The 24,087-nt window shown below is 45.3% G+C and overlaps 1 protein-coding gene across 1 annotated transcript; it reads right to left on the reverse strand.

Moving 5' to 3' along the window:
• Positions 1–7,003: 7,003 nt before the first annotated feature.
• Positions 7,004–14,035, reverse strand: TEKT4 (tektin 4). Its single transcript, XM_062503623.1, has 6 exons — positions 13,517–14,035; positions 11,652–11,722; positions 10,034–10,177; positions 9,217–9,439; positions 7,909–8,063; positions 7,004–7,223 (listed from the first exon to the last, which is right to left on the reverse strand). Exons 1-6 carry the CDS (start codon positions 14,033–14,035, stop codon positions 7,004–7,006), a joined length of 1,332 nt encoding a protein of 443 aa, XP_062359607.1.
• Positions 14,036–24,087: the final 10,052 nt, after the last annotated feature.

Below are 24,087 nucleotides of genomic sequence, written 5' to 3' on the forward strand. Positions count from 1 at the left end.
CGAGCCTTCAGTGAGAGCTCAAAGTCAAGCCTAAAACAAAAATTAAATCCCTTTTATTTCTAGAAAAGGATTTCTCTTATCTGTGACCCTCATCAGTTTTATTTTCCCATTCCTTCAGCCTCATATGAGTTAAACTCAAAGTTGAGCCTTAAAAGAATGGTCAAAGGTCGAGTCTTAAACAAGAATTAAATCCACTTTGGGATGGATGAGCCTCTGGATAAGGATTTGTCTTGTCTTCAACCCTTACGAATTTTATTCTCCTGTTCCTCCAGCCTCACATGAGTTAAACCCAGAGCCAAGCTTTAAACAAGAATTAAATCCACTTTAGGATGGATGAGCCTCTAGAAAAGGATTTTCCTTGTGTTCAACCCTTATCAGCTTTATTTTCCATTTCCTCCACCTCTTATCAGTTAAAGTCAAGCCTTAAATGAGAGCTCAAAACCAGACCTAAAACAAGAATTAAATCCACTTTGGGATGGATGAGCCTCTGGATAAGGATTTCCCTTATCTGCGACCTTCATCAGTTTTATTTTCCTGTTCCTCCAGCCAAAATTCCATTCAAATTTAAATTCCATTCCAGTTCCCCACCCCTGGAGAGGACGGGTTCCTGTTTTGCTGCTCTCCGTGGTGCTGCAGAGGCTCTGAACCCTCCCAAATTCCTTTTTTTTTTTGGCCTCGTTTTCCCTCCAGCTCCCACTCCCAGCAGGAATTTACTCCAGCCTGAATTCCATGTTTTCCAACCCCCAGAATTTTGCAGGAAGAGCTGAAACACAGCAGTGTATTATTCCTGCTCCATTCCCACAAAAGCGACTTTAAATCCCATCGAACTTTTCCAAACAAGTCCAGAACTTCTGATTGCTTCCAGTGAGTTTTTCCCAGCTGGAATTGCTCCTTAAAAATCGTGGATTGTGGCTGAAGTGCCAACCACCAACACCGAAATGGTTTTTCACACGAGGTTTGAATAAATCCATTCAAATCCTGGCAATTCCCAATATCCTTGAATTGCTCTCCCAGACTGGAGAACTGGAACTCGTGAAAAATCCCATTATTTCTGGAATTCCTTCTTTCCAGCACCTCTGAAACGTGGTGAAATTCCTGGAAAATATCTTCTACCATGCCTGACTCTGAATAAAATTAAGGAAAGGGTTTGGAAGGGAAAGGGGCTCCCAGAATTCCCTGGAGCAAAGGACTCCTGCATTCCTGCATTTCTCCTCAGGAATTGCAAGTGCTGATTTTTGGGAATATTTTCAAGTTGCAGAGGGAATCTTAGGTAAATATTCCTTGGGAAGATAACAGCACCCAGCTCTTATCAAAATCCCTCAGAATCCAATTTATGGAAATTTTAAAAAAAGAATAAAATAAATAATAATAATAATAATAATAATAATAATAATAATAATAATAATATCTGTGGTTTTATCGCTAAGGACCCAATACTCATGGAATTGGAATTATGGGAATATCAGCCTTTTCTTAATGACCCCCTCTGGATTGGGAAAGATCTCCTGGAAGAAAGAATTCCAGGAGAAAAACCCTCTCCTGCTTCTTCCCAGGACAAAATAAAGGAGATTTTTAATATTTTGGGAGCACTGATAAGACTCTGCTTCCCCCATTCCTGGGAGCAGCAAATTTTCAGGAGCCATCCTTGGAATCCCTCTGGGATATAAATAAGGATGGGATTCCCCAACCAGATCCACCCCTGAGTACTAAAAATAATATTTGACTGCTTCCCTTTTACCCCCCCCAACAAAAGAGGTTTTATCCCACATTTTGGAACTGGAGGGGAGATCAAAAATAGACCCAGAGCCAAGGCTCAGCCCAGACTCTGGAATCATCTTGTGGAATTTGCTCCACTCTGCTGGCAAATCCCAGAATTTCCCTTTGTGTGAAGAAGTTTGGGCTGAGAGGAAGAATTTTTAAGGGGGAAGGGAAAAAAAGAAAAAAAGGGTTTTTTTTGGGATGGATCCACTTCAGCTGTGGCAGCAAAATCAGGGAATTCCCTCCCCTAAAAGGAAAAGGAAAGCTGGGAAAATCTACCAAAACCCTGGGTGATTTTAGGAGATCAATGCATTTTTCCCGAGTTCTGTTTCCCACCATCAAGGAGCAGAAAATTTCACCAAATCCCAGGAAACTCATGGAAATAATTCCTTGGAAATAACCCTGAAGGGGCTGCAGGATGATCCAGTTGGGAAAATCCAAGAATCATGGAAGCTTATGGATATTCCTGACTTAAATACATGAAAAGCAAAATTAGGACTGGCTTGGTGCAAAAAACTGTGAAAAGAGGCAGGAATTCTGCTCGTTCTTCTCCTGATTTCTAGGAAATTAATGATTCCAAAGCTGTAAGTCCAAGATTTCCCTGGTTCTGGAGAAACCAGAGATCCCATGGGAATAAATCCCATGAAAATAATCCCATGGGAATCACCCTGCAGTGGCTGCAGGATGGGAAAAACCGAGGAAGGTTCTGGATATTCCTGATTTAAATTCTGGAAATTAAAGCAAAATTAGGACTGGCTTGGTGCAAAATTTGGGAAAAGAGGCAGGAATTCTGCTTCCATTTTTTTTCTGGAAAATGGTTGATCTCAAAGCTGCAGCTCCAAGATTCTCCTGGTTCTGGAGAAACTCAGGATCAAGAAGGCAAAGCAGGAATGCGGGTGAGGAAAATTCCGGGAATAATTTCTTTGCCACCGTTTGGAAAAATCTGCTAAAGCTTGCAAACACCAAAGTATTTAAGGAAAACACCAGAAATTCCTGCCCTGCCTGCGTGGGAATCCTTGGAAAAGCTGGCAGCTCCTTCCTGCCATTTCTTCTGGGTGGGAATTTAAAAATCTGTTCAAAAACGGTGCCAGAATGAAATTCCCAACCTGTGATTCCTCCAGAAAATGCTGGGAGAGAGGAGAAATTCCTGATGAAAATTCCAAATCTCTTGTGCGGTGGAGGAGGCTCCGGCCTCAAATGATCCTGTTGGGCAGCAAATCCTAATTCCAAGAATTTTGGTCTTTTCTGAGGAAAACTTTTCCAGAGCAGCAAAACCAGCTGGAGTTTTATTCCAGAGGGGACTCCGGCATTGTTAAAACCTGAGCTCAAAAAAAAAAAAAGAGTTGGAAAATGGGGATTTATGGCTCAGTTGGAGAATTATGGGAGTGGAATTCCATCATCCTATTCCTACGAATGGTTTTCTTATTTGTAGGAATAGGAAAAGCGAAAGGAAAGATGGGATGATGGAATTCCACTCCCAAAAAATTCTCCAACTGAGCTATAAATCAATTGGAATTGGAAATTCCAAATACTTCCCATTTCCCCGCTCCTGTTTTAATAAAATGAGGGAAAAGTTTGATGTATGAGTTAATTGCTCCCTAAAATTACCACAGAAAATCCAACCCCTTTGTCCCTTTCTTTTTTCTTCAGTTCCCAATCCCAGCAGAGGGAAATGGGATCCCTGTTCCTTGCACTTCCCAGATTTAGGATCATTTTTCCTCTGGCAAATCCCACCAGGAAAACACGACAGGAACACCGTGTTTACCTCCCTGGTGGATTTCTGCCGTTCCATTTTTATTCATTCTCTGTGGGACATCATCCCAAATGAGGTTTAATTTATTCCCAGCTTCTGATATTTATTTAATTCCCTCCTTTTTCCACCTGTGGAATAGCTCCATCCCAGCAGATGTTCCATGAAATTTGAGGATGGAGTGGGAGCAGGGAGGGGTTCGGGTGGGTTGGGAAGGTGAGACCTTGGCTGGAGGTGGGAAAGGGGAGGAAAAAGGGAAAAGGGAAAAAGGAAAGGGGAGAAGGGGAAAGAGGAAAGGAGGTGAAAGGGGAAAGGGGAAAAAAGGGAAGGGAAGGGAAGGGAAGGGAAGGGAAGGGAAGGGAAGGGAAGGGAAGGGAAGGGAAGGGAAGGGAAGGGAAGGGAAGGGAAGGGAAGGGAAGGGAAGGGAAGGGAAGGGAAGGGAAGGGAAGGGAAGGGAAGGGAAGGGAAGGGAAGGGAAGGGAAGGGAAGGGAAGGGAAGGGAAGGGAAGGGAAGGGAAGGGAAGGGAAGGGATGCAAAATTTGGGATGAAGAGAAGCCGAAGCCCCACAGCCCCATCCCAAAGCTGGCATCCCTGGGGTTGTGCAGCATTCCCAGCCCTGTTCCTCACTGTTTTTCCTGAGTTTTTTATTCTCCCAGCTCCCAGCCTCCCTCTCTCCAGTCTAAAATAATTACAATAATCTGACAAATTGGCTCTGTTTTCCCAGGAATGAAACATTTCCACTGCAGACAAATGGGCCCTGCCCGTTCCTCGGGAACATCCGCGAGCTCCGACGGCGCAGCGAGTTAAATGGAGCCTGGAAAATAATCTCATTTCTGCCTACTCTGCTTTTCATTCCATTTTCCCTGCAGACCAATTATCCCCAGGAATTGAATCACAGGGACTGACACCACCTCTCCCTGCGGGAAAAGCGGGAAAACAACCGGAACCACCAGAGGGAAAGCAGGGAAATGGTTTGGGAAGAAAGGAAAGGGAATTTTTCCTATGATGTACTGGGATCCTTCTCCAGCTTCTCCCAACATTTTCCTGCCCTTGGCAAGGTGGGAATGGGATGAACCCCCTCAGCCAGCAGAGATGATGCTCCTAAAAAGCAGAATCCTGGTGATTTTTAAAGTCCTTTTCATCCCCAACCACTCGGATTTTATGGAAAAACGGAGTCATTTCACCGGAATTTCCCCACCCTTCCCCCTCCAAATTTCAAACAGGCTGGGAATTAAATCCCTCTTATCAGCAGAGGGTGATAAATGTTGGGATATTTGATAAATGTGTCAGGATATTTGATAAATGCTGGGATATTTGATAAAAGTGTCGGGATATTTGATAAATGCTGGGATATTTGATAAATGTGTCGGGATGTTGGATAAATCTGTTGGAATATTTGTTTAAATGTGTTGGGATGTTTGGATTCTTTTTTCCCAGCCCATTTTTTAATTTTTGATGGATTAAAGGCTGAGGTTTCCCACGCTGAGGTTTCCCTTTTTCCAAGTGCTGCTGGTCGGAAGAGGTGGGAGTAAAACTTTTATGCTTGGAATCCTGGGAAAAGTGGGATAAAGGCTGCTCCAGGGTTTTCCCTTCATTCATAATCCTATAAAATATAATAATTATATATGATAAATATATTTAGCAGTTTTAAACAAAAAGAGGAAAGTTTTAGATGGGATTTTGGGAAGGGATTCAAGGCTGAGATGGAATTCCCAGAGAAGCTGTGGCTGCCCCATCCCTGAAATATTCGAGGCTGGACAGAGTTCGGAAAAACCTGGGATTGTGGAAGGTGTTGGAGCTGGGACTGGATGGGCTTTAAGGTCTCTTCCAATCCCAAATCACTCCAGGATTTTGGGATTTCTCCCTCAGGATCCAATATCCGGGTTATGAAACGGAATAATGAGGAGAAATCCATGAAACACCCCAAAGGAAAACCCAAACTCCTGGATCCCAAGCCCTCATTAACATTCCCAAAGGAATGGGAGCAGCTTTTAGCAGGAATAGCAATTCCTGGATAATCCTGAATTCCAATAACACAAAATCTCAGGAATTCCCATACCACACCCCATTAATGGGCTCTGCAAATGTCCCTGGCCAGGGTTTTATGGTGGGAATTTTGTCTTTAAGGAATTTTTTTTTCCATGGTTGAGCAGCTGCTTTGTAGAAGTTAAAAATCCCTGTAAAACAGGAAATTATGGAATTTTGGTCTGGTCGTTTTTTCCCTGTTTTTGGACACGTCACATATTTAACAAGTGCCCAATAATGGCTCCATGGCATTTGCTGGGGGAGCTGATGTGGATAATTATGGATAAAATTATGGATAACAACTCATTCACAGGCTTTGCTTCCAGGAAAAATCAGAGCACAGCTCCAGCCCCATTTCACATCCCAGTGCTGAAGTAGAAATTCAGGATTGGATTCCCAAGATGGTTAAATTTTCTCTTTTTTTTTCTTGAAAAAAAAAGCAAAATTAATTGCCTTGAAGATTAAAAATCCTTGGATTCATCTCATCAGGTGCCTTGGATTTGGAGTGGTTTTCCAAAGGGCAGATTGGAAAATTTGTGGAAAAATTGGGGTTTTTATTAATGATGTCTGAGCTGCTTAAATTCCTTGCAGAGTGGGCGATCCTCAGTTTTATTGTTCTCATTTCAAGCAATAAATATTTTATTTCCACCTGGATATTGTGATTATTCCTAATATTCACTGCTATTTAATCCCCAAAAATAGGCACACATGTTATGGATAGATTGCAGATGGGATAAATTGATTTTAGGCTGGTTTAAATTCTGGGCTTATGGCTTTTATAGGATTTTTAATGGGAGAGGGAAGGAAAGGAAAGGAAAGGAAAGGAAAGGAAAGGAAAGGAAAGGAAAGGAAAGGAAAGGAAAGGAAAGGAAAGGAAAGGAAAGGAAAGGAAAGGAAAGGAAAGGAAAGGAAAGGAAAGGAAAGGAAAGGAAAGGAAAGGAAAGGAAAGGAAAGGAAAGGAAAGGAAAGGAAAGGAAAGGAAAGGAAAGGAAAGGAAAGGAAAGGAAAGGAAAGGAAAGGAAAGGAAAGGAAAGGAAAGGAAAGGAAAGGGCAGGAAAGGGCAGGAAAGGAAAGGAAAGGAAAGGAAAGGAAAGGAAAGGAAAGGAAAGGAAAGGAAAGGAAAGGAAAGGAAAGGAAAGGAAAGGAAAGGAAAGGAAAGGAAAGGAAAGGAAAGGAAAGGAAAGGAAAGGAAAGGAAAGGAAAGGAAAGGAAAGGAAAGGAAAGGAAAGGAAAGGAAAGGAAAGGAAAGGAAAGGAAAGGAAAGGAAAGGAAAGGAAAGGAAAGGAAAGGAAAGGAAAGGAACTTAAAGCATTTTAACCCAAGCAGAAGAAAGCAGAGTAAACACAGCACTTAAATGTATCATTTCTCACTTTATTCCATATGAAAGATCACAGATTTTTTTTTCCACACTTGCCAATGGCTCCACAGAAAAGAAGGAATGGTGTTTTTCTCCAGACTGAGTACAGAAATCACTGTTTGTAACTCGCCACCTCCAGGTCCACAGGGTAGCGGACTCGGTTGCTCATGCACTTCTGCCTGTCAATAAAAATGCTGTTGGCTTTCACAGCGATTTCCTTCTCCAGCTTCATCCTGGTCTCCTCCAAATTCTTCAGGTTCTGCTCTGATTCCATCAGTTTCCTCTTCAGGGCCTCCAGGAATACTGTGAGCTCTTCCACTTCACTCACCAACCTGGAAGGAATTGGGTTAAGTCATGAGAAATCAGGGGATGGTGATCCAAGGATTGGATTTGGGACAAAGATCAAGTATAGAATAATAAACTTGTCAGGAGAAGACCTCAGAAAATACAGGAGAAGATCAGATTTGGGATGAAGATCAGCCTGGAAGGAATTGGATTAAGTCAAGAAAAATCAGAGGATGGTGACCCAAGACATTGGACTTGGGATAAAGATCAACTACAGAATCAAAAATTCATCAGGAGAAGAGCTCAGAAAAATCCAATAAAAGACTGGATTTGGGAAAAAGATCAGCTTGGAAGGAATTAAGTCAAGAATAATTAGAGGATGGTGATCCAAGACATTGGATTTGGGATAAAGATCAACTGCAGAATCAAAAAATCATCAGGAGAAGAGCTCAGAAAATTCCAGGAGAAGATTGGATTTGGGATAAAGATCAACTACAGAATCAAAAATTCATCAGGAGGAGACCTCAGAAAAATCCAGGAAATGATTGGATCAACTACAGAATCAAAAAGTTATTTCTGACTTCGAGTAAAAACAATTCAAAGTCGGGAAGTAAAAAAAAAAAAATGTTTCAAACTGCCCCAAATCACTTTGGAACGGAACAGGAGCCTTGGAAGAGTTGATTCATTATCTAAGTTGGGGTTAATTGTTTAAATTGGGCTTGATGTAATGACCTGAACTGGGGCTCATCCCTGCAGAGCTCGATGTTGGGCCTGAAGGATCTGTCGTAGAGCCTGGTGTGAGCCACTTTCAGGTAAACTTCCTTGTCCCCGATGGCTTTTTTCAGGTTCATTATGTTGGCTTCCTCCTCCCCAATATCCTTCAGGATCTGCAGAGGAAATTCCAAAGAAATAAAAAAAAATAAAAAATTAATAAAAATAAAATTAAAACAATTATAAATATCGTCCCCAAATTCTTGGTTGTTGTATATAGGTGGAAATCTTCCAGAAGAAAGGATTTATAAAATTGTAGCTTAAATCTTCAGCTTCAGCTAAATGCAACTGATCTGTTCATTCCCATTAAAAAAATCATAAAAATAAAAATCAATTTATGTAGCACTCTATTGTTATGAAGAAACAGAAGTTGCACCTACAAAAAAAAAACAACAACTAAATCCCATAATAATAAATATATATATTAAAAAATATATCAACTACCCAAAACTAAAAATATTTAATAAACACGCACACAAAGCCATTTGCCAACCAATAAACTACATTTCAATGTGTTATTAACCAATTCAATTTAACACAATACCTGCTAATATTCCTATAAAAATATAAACTCTACAATAAAAATTTCTACATAAAAATCTGAAGTCCTGTCTATTACACTGAAATACATGGTGAAGTGTTAAAGTTTTCACCACTAGCCTGGAGAATTAAGTACAACAAGAATAATTTCCATCTTAGATGATAATACAATTAGCTTTATTTGATTTAAGGTTGAATACAAGAATTGAGGTGGATTTGACCTGTTTATTAATTAATTAAATGTTTAATTGAACTCTATCTGTTTTAGGGTTCAGGTCAGGATTACATGTTTAGTTTAACACATCCATTTTAGGGTTTTGGTCAGGATAAAATGCTTAGTTCCATCCAATTTAGGGTCTAGGTCAGGAATAAATGCTTAACTCATTCATTTTAGGGTTTAGGCCAGAATTAAGTGTTTAAGTCCATCCATTTTTGGGTTCAGGTCACGATTAGTTTAACTTCATCCATTTTAGGGTTTAGGCCAGTATTAAGTGTTTAACTCCATCCATTTCAGGGTTGAGGTCAGGACTAAGTGTTTATTTTAACTCCATCCCAACAAAAAGCACCAAGAGCTCACCCGTAACCACAACAAAACCCTAAAATCTCTCCACACCCTCATCCAACAAAAAAAACCACTTAACCCCGACGCGCACCAAACCAATTTTTATTGGCGGATAAACCTCCAGCAAGGCCAGAATTCCACAAATTCCATAAATGCCAGTATTCCACCTGCTCCAGGTGCTGCTCCAGGCAGAGCTTGGCATCATCCAGCTGCCTGCAGCGGTTGTCGAAGGCCTCGTTGCCCGCGGCTCGCTGCATGCGCAGGTCCTCGGACGCGTCGTGGATGATGTTGTTGATCAAAGAGCGCAGCTGAGCCGATGCCAGTTTCTCCTGTTCCGCTCTGGAGATGTTGTCGTGGCTCAACTGAGCCCAGGATTTTGGTGTGGAAGCGCTGGAAGAACGAGGAATGGGATCAAAATGGGAATTTTGTTTGTATGAAGATGTTGGGTGTTGGTTTCTGGTTGGGTCAGGTGTTGGGTGTGGTGGGGATTTATTGTGGGAAAATGCCCAGGAGAGCCGGGGAGGGACTGGGGACAGGGAATGGCTTCCCATGGAAACACAGGGATCCGTGGGATATTGGGAAGGAATTCCCTGATAGGGTGGGGAGAATAGGAATGGGAACGGGGATGGGATGGGATGGGATGGGATGGGATGGGATAAAGGGATGGGATGGGATAAAGGGATGGGATGGGATGGGATGGGATGATGGGATGGGATGGGATGAAATTGAAATTAGAAAGAAATAGAAATAGAATTCCCAGAGAAGCTGTGGCTGCCCCATCCCTGGAAGAATCCAAGGATGGAGTTTGGACCACCCCAGGATGGTGGAAGACATTGGGGCTGAGTTCCAGGATATTCCCAAACATTCCACGTAGAACATCCAGCACAGGCGCAGAGCTGCCCCAGAGCTCTTCCCACGGCCAATCCCAGCTGGGATGGAGCATTCCAGGTGTGCTGTGCCAGGAGTTTCCTGGGAAGGACTCACTTCTCCTCGAACTTCACGGAGCCGGGGTGGAACTGCACGTCAGCGCTGTCGGCGCAGTACCCGACACATTTGTCATCGATGTCACACGTCTCCACCTTATCCGACCAGTCCAGCTCACAGTTCTCCTTCTGGATCCGGTTGGATCTGGGAAATTGGGATCACAGCTCAGCAGGAGGCAAGAGAATTCCCAAGCAATCCATGTTTGGGAAGGGTGGCTCCATCCTTCGTGCTCCGCAGGGAAACGAGAGCGAGAAATTCTTGTGGGTGGGAAAATCCCAAAGGCTCCGTCCCAGACCTGGCTCCTGGAGAGGAGCCTGGTTGAGGGGAGATCTGGGGGGAAATTCTGGGATATTGGGAAAAAATTCCAGTGAGAGGGTGCCTGGAGAAGAGCCTGATTTTGATGGAATATTGGGAAAAAAATCCAATGTGAAGAAGGTGCTGGAAAAGGAGCCTGATTTTGATGGAATATTTGGAAAAAATTCCAGCATCTGGGGAAAAAATCTAATGAGAGGATGCTGGAAGAGGAGCATGATTTTGATGGGATAATGGGAAAAAATTCCAATGTGAGGGTGGGGAGGCTCTGGAATAGAATTCCCAGAGAAGCTGTGGCTACACCTGGATCCCTGGAAGTGTCCAAGGCCAGGTTGGAGCATCCTGGGATTGTGGAATTCCCTGCTCATGGAATTATACTCAGATTAAAATTGCTGCTTTGTTGTTAATTAGAGTCACACATCGGTCAGTTAATTAAAATTATAATTATTGTTATTCTAATTCGAAAAGCATGTGGGTTGTTATCTGCTGATAACACCAGGTGTCACTGTCAGCCAAGGAATTGGGAATTCTCCTGGAAAATGGGAATTAAATGGGGTTAAAATGGGACTAAAATAGGAATAAATTGGGCTAAATTTGGACTTAAATGGGAATAAATGGGGCTAAAATGGGGCTAAAAATGGGATTTAAACAGGGCTAAATTTGGACTGAAAAGGTTGCTAAAATTATCTTAAAATGATTAAAAGTCCAAAATTAAACTCATTAGGTTCCTCTCATGCTCTAATTAATATAACAGAGCTACTTTATATTAACTGGTATTTACAGCCATTTTTTAAAAACCAATATTTCCTTTATCAGGTAGAACAGAAGCAGATTAAAGTATTTTTTGAAACTAAAATATGAAGTTTCCAGCAGTGAATTCCTTTATATTGATGGATTTTAGGGTACAATAACACCTTTCCAGAGGGCTTGTTAGAAATTCCAAGCAAATAATCCTTTGGAATGACAAGGAACACCTGGCCGGGCACAAGAATTCCAGATTTAAAGTTCACACTGACATCTGGTGGCAAAAAAAAAAAAAATCCTCTTGGAAACCTCTTTGATCCCAAAAATCCTTTTAATAACATAAAGATATTCCCAAGAAGATATCCAGAGAATATTTCTGTAGCACTGGAATTTCGTGTTGGAAAACAAATCAAACGCTGTTCTGGAATGCAGGGAAATCTGAATTTAGTTGAAAATCCAAAGGTTTCCAGGTTGAAATGGAATTCCCACAGCTCCCAAACCTGGCTGAGATCTGTACCCACCTTTATCCCAGGAATTCTTTGAATCCTGGGAAATGTTTTACCTGATCTGGGTGGTAGCTTGGATGATGGTCCTTTTCAGAAGATCCCGGATATCCCGGATAAGATCTGCTTCCTAAAAAATAAAAACAAAAAAAAAAAAAAAAAAAAAAAAAAAAAAAAAAAAAAAAAAAAAACACCAAAAAAAAACAAAAACAAAAAAAAAAAAAACCAAACAAAAAAAACAAAACAAAACAAAACAAAAAAAAACAAAACAGGGAGAATTCCCTGGATCCAGAACAGGAAAAACAACCCTGAGGAGCAATTTGTGGATAAATCCTAAAATTTCCTCATCTGTTCTCACTTTAAAATTTGGAATTTTGGAGTCACTGGATCCTGAGGGAACTCGGCTCTAAATTTATGGAGGCTGAAAAATCTGTGGAATTCTGTGGATTCCATGTGTGCTGTCCCATTATGGAAGGAATTCCTCCCTGGCTCAGATTCCCAGGGAATCTGTGGCTGCTCCATCCCTGGAATGTCCAAGGTCAGGTTGGACAGGGCTTGGAAAAACCTGGGATAGTGGGAAATGTGGGAAGAAGTGGGAATTGATAATTTTTAAGGTCCCATCCATCCCAAACCATTCCAGGATTCCATGATCCCATCAGATTTAATGGAATAAATTAATTCCTTGCTGAGTTTTGACATAGAGAAAAAAACAGGGAATATCCCCATGACTGGAACCAGATAAATCAGGATGGATTTGATGAGCTTTAAAGTCTTTTCCAACCTAAACATTTCCCTGATTCCCTGGATTTTCAATTCCCTGTTGAATTAACAATTCCCACATGGAAATATCCTACACCAACTCTCCCCTGTTTCTATTTTTAACTGGAAAAACCTCTTAAACACTGATTATAAATCAGAAATTGCACACAATTCCCATTCAAAATATTACTAAATCACATCACGCCCTCTTATGTGGAATCCTAGAATATCCTGAGTTGGGAATCAAGCAATTCTTGGCTCTTCCCAGGATAATCACAAAAAACCCTAGCAGCTGCCATTGTCCAAACATTTCAGTCTGATCCATATTTTTCAAATATTAATCCTCTGTTTTAATGAGTAACTGATCATGAACCGACTCTGATTAGAGGCTGCAGGCGAATAATCATTAATTCATTTATGGGATATTGGAATAGGTGTTATTCCAGGATAGAAAATACCCTGGAAAATGTGGTTTTTGTAACATCCAGTACAAGAATGACACTGGAATTTCACAGGAATCTCGGTGACAGGGTTGGATCATCACCTTGAAAAAACTCGGGACAATTAATGCCGGAAACTGCCCAAATCTGGACAATTTGAGCATAGAAACAGCCAAGGAATATCCCACTGCTCCTGAACTTCTGGATTGCGGAGTTTTAAAGTGCAACCTGCAGAGAGGAGGCAATATCAAAGCGAGTAGAGAAGGAATTTATGCCAGAACAGGATTTTTGTGTAGGTGCAGGAAATCTCTGGGTTGGTTTTGTTGGGGCCTGGGCTGAGGGAGGATCTGCTCTGCCCCAGCCACATTTCCCCAAATGATTGGATCACTTCACTGAGTGATTTGAAACATTTCTTAAACACAGCAAGGACTCAAAAAAACCCTCCAAGTGACACCAGGAGTCCAGGAAGGGGCACCGGGAATTGCAGGAGACAATTCCAGCAGTCACCGTTTCACCTCGTCATCTCTGCTCCTCATTTCAGCGCTGTCACCAACAGGGCAACAGTGCCAGGAGTGTCACCGAAAGGGGAGCAGTGCCAGGGATGTCACCAAAAGGGGAGCAGGGCCAGGGCAGCAGCGCCAGGTGTGTCACTGACAGGATAACAGTGCCAGGGATGTCACCAACAGAGCAGCAGTGCAGGGCTGTCCCCAGCAGGCCCTGCTCACCTTCAGCAGCTGCTTCTCCACCTCATCGATCACCAGGTCCGGCGGCTGCCGCCGCTCCCGGCACTCCAGGTTATCGATGACAACCGCGTAGGGCACCTCGGTGGCATCGAGCGCCCGCTCCAGCCGCAGCTTCTGGGCCGCCAGCAGGTTGGTCTCGGCGTCCAGCTCCATGACCTCCTTCTGCAGCTCCATCCTCCAGAACTGGACGTCCCCCAGCCGCTGGCCCAGGGTGCTTTTGGAGTACTCCTGGGCTCGCTGCGCGCTGGCGGCCGCATGCTTGACCAGGTGCTTGGACTGGGCGCGGCCGCGCTCGGCCTCCTCGCTCGTCGCCAACGCCTCGTAGCAAACGCCCGCGTTACGGCGGTGCCACTCGGGCAGCTGGTACTTGGCGGTGCGGAAGCCGGCCATGGCCATGCCGCAGCAGGAGCGCGGCCTCTCGCTGCGGACCACATCGCAGATCTTAGCGGGCAGCGGGCAGGAGGGAACGACCGTGGGCCGCGGTTCGTCGGGCAGCGCCATGGCGGAGCGTCCGCCGCTCCCGCCCGAACGTCCTCCCGTCACCACGGCAACCAGCGGCAAGGCGGGCCCGCGAGTTGATTGACAGCCAATCAGAGTGATGCTTTCCCAGAGAGCGGCGCTGATTGGTGGATGTGTTGTATGCGCCCGCCCACTACGCGGCTCGTTGCTATGGTGATGGGGAAAGGCGGGAAGATGCGTGAGGGAGGTGTCATGGCGGCCGGGGATGCCTGCCCTCATGGAACTGTAGGAAGAACGTTGAACGCGTCCAGAGGAGGGCAGCAAGATGGAGGGCTTGGAGCACAAGCCTCGTGAAGAACGGCTGAGGGAGCTGGGGTTGTATAGCCTGGGAAAAAGGAGGTTCAGGGGTACAGGGATTTCATCCCAGTTCCAGCCCCTCCGGTTTTCCCTGGAGCCCAGAGAGCTCCCGCTGGCTTTAGGCCGCTCAGCTGAACCCATTTGTGCTCCTTGTTTTGCTTTTGTTCCTAAATATTCGTTGTTGAAGCAGCATCTGTGGCTCTGGTTCTGTCAGGGGAAAAGGAAAAGAAAGGGGGAAAGGGGGAAAAGAAGGGGGGAAAGAGGGGGAAAAGAGGGGGAAATAGGGGGAAAAGGGAAATCCTGGTTTGGATATCCGACAGGAGACGTGGATCTTGATGAGTCTTGTGGAATTCTCTGCCTTGGGAACGGTGTTTTTTCCAGGTGCCAGAACTTTGGGATGAAGCTGGCAGGTGTGGGCAGAATTCCCGGAGTCCCGCCTGGAATCCCACGCTCCAGGTGGATTTTAAAGCATGTCCCCATCCCACAGCATTCCTGAAGAGCTTAGGGTATCACTCCCGCTTTGGAAAACTGGGAATGTACCAAAAAATTAGGATTTGGAGAAAATTATTGCTCAGATTCCAGCTTCTCCCAAAAACCTCGGAGCTTCAGGGGACATTTTGGGAAGGATTATGGATATCCCCGCTGGATTACAACAGCGCTGGGAGAATTCCAGCTTCCAATCCTGCTTGCTCCGGATTCTCCTGGTGTTCCAGAGCCGATTAGCTCTTGGAATAATCCTGCTGCGATGGCAGCAGCACAATCTTAATGCCACAAGCCATGGATTCTATCCCATCTTTTTCCTTGGATCCCAGGGATTTATTGTTCCCTGTGGCTGTGGAAGGTTTGGGAATGATCCATGTGCTTAGGAATGTGTTCTGTGCATTCAAACAAAGCCTGGAATGTGAATTCCCACTTTTCCCGGGTTCATTCCCGCTTTTCCTGTGCTCATTCCCGCTTTTCCCGGGTTCATTCCCGCTTTTCCCGTGCCCATTCCTGCTTTTCCCGGCTCGCTTTTCCCCGTGCCTGCGGCTGTGCCGCCGTGCAGGAGCCGCTCGCCCACGCAGCTCCAATTCCCCGTCTGGATCAGGGGAAAAATCCTGGAGCGATCCCAATCCCAACATTCCCGGCTGGCTGCTCCTGGTGTGGAGGAGCGGGAGGAGTGGGGAAAAACACATCCAAGGGAATTTTGGGATTAAGGAACGTGGTTGTGCCACAGGGAGGAATTTTTATCCAGGCTGGAGGGGGATTTGAACACAGGGCTTTAATTCCCGGCGTTTGGAGGGGGGATTCTCCAGGATAAAGGGAAAAACTTGGATGTGCAGAGATTTGGGATGAGGCCAGGAAATTTTGGATTTGGGGAAGGATTTTTAACATTCCAGGTGTTGCTGGCTCTGATCCCAGTTCTGTGCCTGGAGTTTGGCGGGATCAGGACACTCCTGCACCCCATAGCTCCAGGGGGAAAAGTCCACATTCCCAAAATCATTCCTTGTTTTCCACTCAGGGAACATCCCTTGTTTTCCAAAGCAAATCCTTCTTTTAGGAGAGGCCACACGGAAAAGCAGCAAGGGAACGGGAGCTTCCCTATAAAATATTCAGTAGCTCAGCTCCACTGGAGCCTCCTGAGGAATTTTGGGATCTGGGATAATGAGGCTCCACTGCTCTTCCTGCATTTCCGCCTCCTCCCGGCTCATCCTTTATTCATGTGCCCTTTCCATGACTTTTTGGGATGGCTCTTCCCGAAGGAGCTTTTGATCCCTTCATTCCTACGCCAGGAAGGGAAAACACCCCAGAAAATGGGAGAAGGGAATTCCCTTCATGGAATTGATTTGGATTTGATGGATTTTATGGAGCATACCATTCCAGCCCTGCCATAGACAGGGATGCTGGAATTCTTTCATCCCAACTTTTCATTGAACACTGGAAATTATTTTTATGGGAAAGAAGGAATTATTTTCCTCCCAGGATCTTCTGGAGTGCAAGAGGAGCCTCCTGGAAAAGTTTTCCCATTCCAGGAAGAACCTGGAGGCTCCTGCTGCTCGGATCATTCCCAGATGGATCATTTTCCCCTTTTCCTTTTTTTTTTTTTTTTTTCTCTAAAATCCCACATTTTTATAGCATTGACTCTGGAACGGTCAGGCTGGGACCATCCCGGATCGTTCCTGGAATGGTTTGGATTGGGAAGGGATCTTTCCAACCCAAACACTTCCCATTATCCCAATCCTCATCCAGCTTTTCCTTGGACACTTCCAGTGATCCAGGGTCAGCCACAACTTCTCTGGGAATTCCATCCCAGCCCGTCCCACCCTCCCAGCCAGGAATTCCTTCCCAAAATCCCATCCATCCCTGCTCTGGATATTGGAAGCCATTCCCTCTTTTCCTGTCATCCCATACCCTTGAGAATATTCCCCCTCCATCTTTCCTGGAGATTCCAATCCTTCCCACCCAGCTGAGGGGATTTTCCCGCTAAAACCAGCCTTAGGTGGGTTTATCCCACTTTTATTTTATGCCGGGGATTCTCCATCCTGAGAATGGAAAGAAGGAAATCCAGGAGAGTGGGAAAACCGGGATAAGGCGAGCAAGGAGTGGGAGAGATTCCAGCGGGAGTGAGGTCAGCGGGAATCCTCGGCAGGAAAACCCGGCTGGTTCCCATGGAAACGCCCAGCCAGGATTTCACACTCCGTGAGTTTCAAGTCAGCATTCCATAAAAAAAAAAAAAAAAAAAAAAAAAGGAAAAACCCAAGGAGGGAATCCTGAGGGAACCCCTCCAGTGATTTTATTTTTCCTTCATGGAATGCTCAGATGAATAGGAATATTTGGGAGTGGAGCACAATTCCAGGGATCTTCTCCCAGTTTGGACACTTCCAGATGATTTTCCAAGATTCCAGAGGGCTTGGAATTATTTTACCGTGGGATAATCAGTGGCACAAGGAGGTTGTTGTGAATTAAAGGAGTTTTAAGGGATAAATGATAGAAAAATCAGGAAAAAAGAGAATAGGTAGAGCTTGGATGTCAAGAATCCATAAAAATCCTGATTTTCTTCTTGGGAGAAGATGGAATTGCTGGATTTGGGAGGAAAAGGGAATTTTAAAGAGGATTTTCCATTGGCAATGAGAAGTTGCCACGGGCAACCAGAATTCCAGCCCCTGACGTTGGAATTTGGGAATTCCTGAGAGGAGCAGGGATTCCCTTCCAGCAGCAAAGTCCATGGAAGAAGGAAAATCAGGGAATGCAGCTGGGAAATCCAATGAAAAAGAATAAAAAAGGCAAAATTCCCAAGTTTGAGCTGCTGTGGATCCTGAAGGTTTGGAATTGTGGGAGAAAACGGGAAGGGGTTTTCTGGGATGAAGTGTGATGAGTGGGAATGGGAATTGACAAAAATATTCCAAAACTGATCCTGAAAAGCTCAAATAATCTGAATTTCTGGGGGATGATTCCCAAACTCCAGTGGCAGGACTGGGCTAGACAAATTTGGGAATTCTTCCCCTGGAGAAAATTCCAAAAGAAATCCATGGATTTAGCTATAAACCAGGAGTAATTATGCAACTGGCTCAGGAATTTTGTTACTCCTTATCTCCTCTGGGATAAACCGGATAAATTTATTGGAGCCAAAATATCCCAAAAATCCCCTTTAAATGGGAAATAATCCAGGAATGAACCCCATGGACAGCTCAGAATCTTGGGAAGCTGCTCCAGCTTTCCCTGGGAATCCTGCTGGAATGAAAGAACCCCTCCAGGGAAATCCCAAGCCTTTGGAATCATGGAATTAGGGAATGTTCGGGATGGAAAGCTCCTCCAGTTCTATCCCAACACCTTCCACAGTTCCAGGCTGTTCCAAGCTCTGTCCAGCCTGGCCTTGGACATTCCCGGGATGAGGCAGCCATGGATTCTTTGGGAATGTTGGGATTTTAGGGAAGCTGTGCATTCATTCCCATCTTGGAAAACACAGTTCCAGAGGGAATTTGGGGTGGAAGCTGGGCTGGACATGGGGAAGAGGAGGAGAGCAAAGCAGAGAAAAGGAAAATTCCTGAATTGTCTTTGGGATGTGGGACAGGAATGGGAAGAACCTCCCGGGCTGGGAGGGAGCTCGTTCCCGCCTTTCCCCAATCCCACAGGAGCCCCATTATCCCGCTTTTCCCTGGGCTGGAATTCCCACTGAGGAGGATCCTTTCAGCCTCTGGATCCTTCCCAAAGATCTGTTCTTATCCAGGCTTTTAGGGCTTTACAAAGCTGAGCTTTTAGAGCCAAAGCCGGGCCCTTAGAGACAAACGGAGCTTTCCAAAGCCAGGCCTTTAGAGACAAATCCAGGCCCTTAGAGACAAAGCTGGGCTTTACAAAGCCAGACCTTAGGGACAAATCAGGCCTTTCCAAAGCCAGGCCTTTAGAGACAAATCCAGCCTCTTAGAGACAAAGCTGGGCTTTACAAAGCCAGACCTTAGGGACAAATCAGGCGTGTCCAAAGCCAGGCCTTTAGAGACAAATCCAGGCCCTCAGAGACAAAGCTGGGCTCCCAGAGCCTAAGCTGAGCTTTTAGAGCCAAGCCAAGCCTTGGAGACAAATCTAGCTTTACAAAGCCAGGCCTCAGAGACAAATCAGACTTCACAAATCTGAGCTTTTAGAGCCAAAGCTGGACTCTTAGAGACGAATCCGGCCTTTACAAAGCCAGGCTCTTAGAGACAAATCTGGCCTTTACAAAGCCAAGCTTTTAGGGACAAAGCCAGGCTTTTAGAGGCCTCCCATGAATATTTCATGCTGGAGCAGCGCAGGGATGGGAGATATTCCAGAGGGAACTTTCTGGAATCTTCCAGCTGGATTTGCCGAGATGAGCTCTGATCCTCTGGGGTGTCCTTCCCTCAGGGTCTGGAGCATCCAGGGAAAATTCTGGAATTGGGAATGTTTTGTCTTCTGGAGCTGGGATCAGCCTTAACGCCGTTCCCGTGTGGGCTGAGGTTTTTCCTGGTTTTTTGTGGATTTGTGAGGGAATTCCTGGCTCTGCAGCCCCTCAGAAAGATCAGGACATCCCTGGTGATCCCATAAATCCAGAGCCATCCCATAAATCCAGAGCCATCCCAAAAATTCTGAGCCATCCCAAACTGCACCCACCTGGATCTAAAACATTCCAAATCCACTCCAGTGTCTCCTGCTGTTCATTTCTTCCAGGGTCATCAAATCCTGGGATCATCACATCCCAGGAAAGTTTGGGATGGAAAGCATTTTAAAGCTCATCCAATTCCCTGGGAATCCCATGGGACATTTTTCCCCATCCCAAATTTCTCCGAGCCCCATCCAACCTTGGCCACTCCCAGGGATGGGAATTCTCTGGAATATCCCTGCCCATCTCAAATCTTGGGATGCTGATCCCACAAAAGCTGCTCCAGAGGGAAAACTACTTTTAGAGTTTTTTTATGGGATTTGTGGGACAGGAAAACTGGGAATGTTTGGGAGTTGTTGTTGTTGTTGTTGGCCTGAGGTGAGGTTGGATTTTGAGGAGGGAAAGTTGCCTCCTCTTCCCAAAATTCCTCTCTCTGTGTCTAGGATTGGGATCAGGCAGGAAAGAAATTGGGAAGACAAACATTTTTGGTGATTTAAAAGAAAAAAATCCCAAATAAATCAATTTTTAGGGAATGAGATAAAGATGGAGCAGAATCTGTATCCCAGGAATGCTGGAGATTCCCAGCTGGATTTATCCAACCCTGCTGCTGCTCTGGGGGTGAGAAATCCCAAAATTCCCAGGATTTCAGAGATATAAACCATGGAAATGCTGGAAAAACAGGAGGAAAAAGGCTGGAAAAACGAGTATTCCCTAAAAACATCACTTTTCCTTCTTTTATCCCACCTGGAGATAACAACTGAAGCATTTGGAAACTGCCAGGGGAATAAAATCTGGGAATTCCAGACAATTCCAGAGTGGGATGGGCAGGACTGGAGAGGGAAATCTGGGAATGGGAGGGTTATTAAACATTTTACCCTCAATATTTGGAATATTTAGGAATATCTGGGAATATTTGAGAATATTTGGGAATATTTGGGAATTTTCTCTCTGTGAGACCACAGTGGGGATAAGAAGGAGCCAGAAATCCCAGGAAAAAGGGGCGAGAAGTCCCAGGAATTCCAGTGGGCCTCAGAGCTGGGGCTGCATCTCTTCATTTCTATCCTCCCCCCCCAAAAAAAAAAAAATTCAGGATAATTTGGCCAACAGCAGAGCTTCTGGAGCTCTCACCTCATTTTTTGGGATCACCAAATCTTTTGGGTTCATTTGACCCCTCCTGCTCCTGTCTTTTAGAGGCCAGATAAGGAGCTCATCCCAATTATCCTTGGAAAAGATGATTTCCCTTTTTTCTGGCTTCATTTCTTCCTTATTATCCAAAATAAAATCATCATCCAGGCCAGGAGGCCAAGGAATTTCCTGGATAACAACGAGAAATTAAATTACTTTATTCCCCCCTGACCCAAGGAGGTGAATTCCTCCCTGAACTCATCCCTGAGGATTATCAGGAATAAATCCGACTTTTCCAAGGTTTTTCACCCGGCCCAAAGGTTCCCTGACCTCATTCCAGGCTGAAAATTCCAATCAGAGAAGTGCTGAGCTTCCCAAAAAAAAATAATCATGGCTTGGAAGTGGAATTCTGGGAATTGGAGGTGCCGACCTGAATTTCAGGAATGCAAAGTTTGGATGAGGGAAGGAACTTTGGATGGAATATTTAGGAAGTGCCGGTGGCTTGATTCTGGTTATTCCCAATATCCCAGATTCCCTTAAAAATGGATTTCCTGGAGAATAACAACGTTGCCTTCAAACTTCCCTCTCCTGGTTTTCCCACTTTTCATGATATCTCTGGAATGGTTTGGGATAAAGTTGTTCCAAATCCCCTCCAATTTGGCCTTGGATTTTTCCAGGGATGGGGCATCCCAGCTTCTCTGGAAAACAGGGAATTAGAACCATTCCTGTTGTGGTTCTCCCACTGATGGGATAAATCCCATCAATCCCACTTTTCCCTCATTTATTTCAGGGATAGGGTGTGCTCTTGGAAGCAGAGAATTCCAGGGATTTGGATGAGCAGGATTCAGGAGCTCCTGCAGGATCCAAAGGAAATCCATGAGCTCATTCCTTGCTCGTGGAAGAGCAGAAGGAAATTCCCGTGAGGATCAGATCGTATCCAAGGATTTTCCCATATTAGAAGGGCAGCCCCAAATCCTTCCCGGCGGGATTTTCCCGTTTTTCCCTGGAAAAGAGGCTGCCAGCAGAGGGCACACAATCTATGGAGATGGGATCCTGCTCGCAGCTCTTCCCGAACCCCTTTTCCGAGAGGACATTCCCAAGGTTGGAGACTGTCGGGAATGGGATCTGCGATCCGCCAGAACTTCCAGGAGCTTGGGATGTGATTAAGAACCATAAATCCCTGGATGCTCCTTCCCAGGGGTTTGGATTTGGGATCCCCCAGAATTTCCAGGAGTTTGGGATGTGTTGAAGGGTCAGAAATCTCTGGATGCTACTTCCCAGGGATCTGAGATCCCTCAGAACTTCCAGGAGTTTGGGATGTGATTAAGGATCATCAGTCCCCGGCTGTTCCCTCCCAGGCCAGGTGGGAATGCCATAAATCCCAATAAAACCAGTGGAGCATTAAAGGAACCAGGAGTGATCCATAAAAACCCATGGAAAGAGCTGGATGTGACTTCCAGAGCAGGAGCAAATCCTGGCTGTTGCTCCCTGGCTCCTTTGGATTGTGGTTTGTCCTTCCTGATCCATCCTCAGCCAGAACATTCCCTGTTCGATCCCAGACTTTAGCAGGGATGCAAATTCCCCTCTGGATGCGCTCCCTGATCTTGGATTTGACTTTGAGGCTGGAAGGGAAAAGCCAAAAACAATTTCTGGGATGGAAAAGGGATTGGGAGGATCCACAGATCCCAAATTCAATTATTCCTCCTGAAACATCCCGAATTTATTCATCCTGACATTTCCTGGGTGTATCCCTGGCTGGATGAACTCCTCCAACACATCCAGCTCTCCATCAGCATCCCAGAGAATTAATTTCAGGAATCAGCAGCAATTCCAATGATTTTGTCCCCTTGGATTTGGGATTCAGTGCCACCAAAGGGGAAGGGAAAGGGAAAAGGAAAAGGAAAGGGAAATCCCTGTGCAAAGCAGGAATTGCACTGGGAATTCCACACTTTTCTCCCAGCGAATTAAGACAAATCTTAAATTCCAGAGGGAAAATGTGGCTGGGAGTTGGTGGAGCTCTTCTGGATTTTCACACTCCAGAACTCTCCAGCTCAGGAGAAGGAGTTTCAGAGGGAAACAGGAGGTGGAGGAAAATGGGAATGGGAAGAAGGAGGGACCAAGTGATGTCTTAGCCCCATCCTAAGGGCAGGCAATAAAATTCCTGCCTTTCCAGTGGGGTGTCGGGAGAGCAGGATGCTTCTGGGAGTGCTGAATCCATCCCCAAATCCATCTTCTGATCCATCCCCAAATCCATCCTCTGATCCATCCCCAAATCCATCCCCAAATCCATCCTCGGGGCTGCCGTGGTTATGGAAAGGTGTCCCCGCTTTCCTGGCATGAGGATTTATTCCCTCCCGTAATTCCTGAGGATCCCACAAGGAATTGGGAGGAGCAGGGCAGATCCTGCTCTGTTTATTCAAAAGTTAATTCCATTGGGTTGGAATTAATAGGTTGGAATTAATGATTTATAATTTTTTTTCCACCTTGACGTGTTCCACTATTCCAGGATGCTCCAAGCGCAGTCCTTGAACAATTCCAGGGATGTGGCTGGAGCAAGGACCCTCCTCATTATTCTGGAATTCTTTTCCCCAGAGTGAGAAACCCCAAAACCTTGGGAAACAATGTGGCTGAGACGCCCACGTGAGCTGGAAACCCCAAATCCTTCCAAATTCCCACAAACTCACCCCAGTTTTCGCGGAAAACATTGGCAGAGAGAGCAGGAAACAGAGGGAATTCAACCCCAGGGAAGGAATTCGAGCGGGATTCAACTGGAAGGAGATCCTGGTGATTCCCTTCCCTTCGGATTTCCCCATGTGCCTCCTCCCATATCCCGCTAGCAGCCCCTGCAGACAGGTTGGACCATCCTGAGGATTTTTGGGAATGCTTGGATTCCATCCTTGGATTCCATTCCGCTCTCTCCTGTTTGGGGCTTTTCCCTTTGTGTCCCACTCTCAAATCGCCACGCCCTGTTCATCCCGACCTGGGAACATCCCAAAAAACCTTGGAACTGCCGCTGGATCCCAGCTCTTCCGGAGCCCCATTAGGCTCAGCTTTGAAAGCCGCCTGAGCTCTCTTCCCAATCAATTCCCAGTTATTAACCGGGAAGAACATCGGGAGCTGCGTTTGCAAATGGAATATGCTGCTGGATCACGAACTCGCACTCCTTCAAATATTCCAGGGGACGGGATCCCATCCGCTCCCGCATGGAAATCACATCCCCGCACCCCCCAACCTAAGATCATTCACGGAATTCCAAGGAATTCAAAGGAATAAAACTTCCCGAGTGGAGTTGAAGGGCTGGAGCTTGTGAGGATTTTCCTGAGCTGTTTCTGGGGATTCCTGCGAGTTTCTTGGGATCCTTAGCAGTTAGACCCTGGAGCAGCTGAGCTGCGATCTTAGAACCGAGCTTAGTTATTAAACCTCTCCTACCTCCAGCCTGGGCTCACACAAGGGATGAGGGAGCGCCGGGAGGGGGATCCTCCTTTTTTGGGGGGGTCCATTCGCCTTTTTTGGGCTCCATCCC

This window comes from Cinclus cinclus, chromosome 16, assembly GCF_963662255.1.
Source record: "Cinclus cinclus chromosome 16, bCinCin1.1, whole genome shotgun sequence".
Classification (NCBI taxonomy): Eukaryota; Metazoa; Chordata; class Aves; order Passeriformes; family Cinclidae; genus Cinclus; species Cinclus cinclus.

Coding starts and splice junctions, on each gene's coding strand:
- TEKT4 (XM_062503623.1), bottom strand. CDS start 14,035: ATGGCGCTGCCCGACGAACCGCGGCCCACGGTCGTTCCCTCCTGCCCG. Junction 11,723..13,516: donor TGGAGAAGCAGCTGCTGAAG/GTGAGCAGGGCC, acceptor TTTATTTTTTAG/GAAGCAGATCTTATCCGGGA. Junction 8,064..9,216: donor TGGAGCAGCACCTGGAGCAG/GTGGAATACTGG, acceptor TTTCCTCTGCAG/ATCCTGAAGGATATTGGGGA.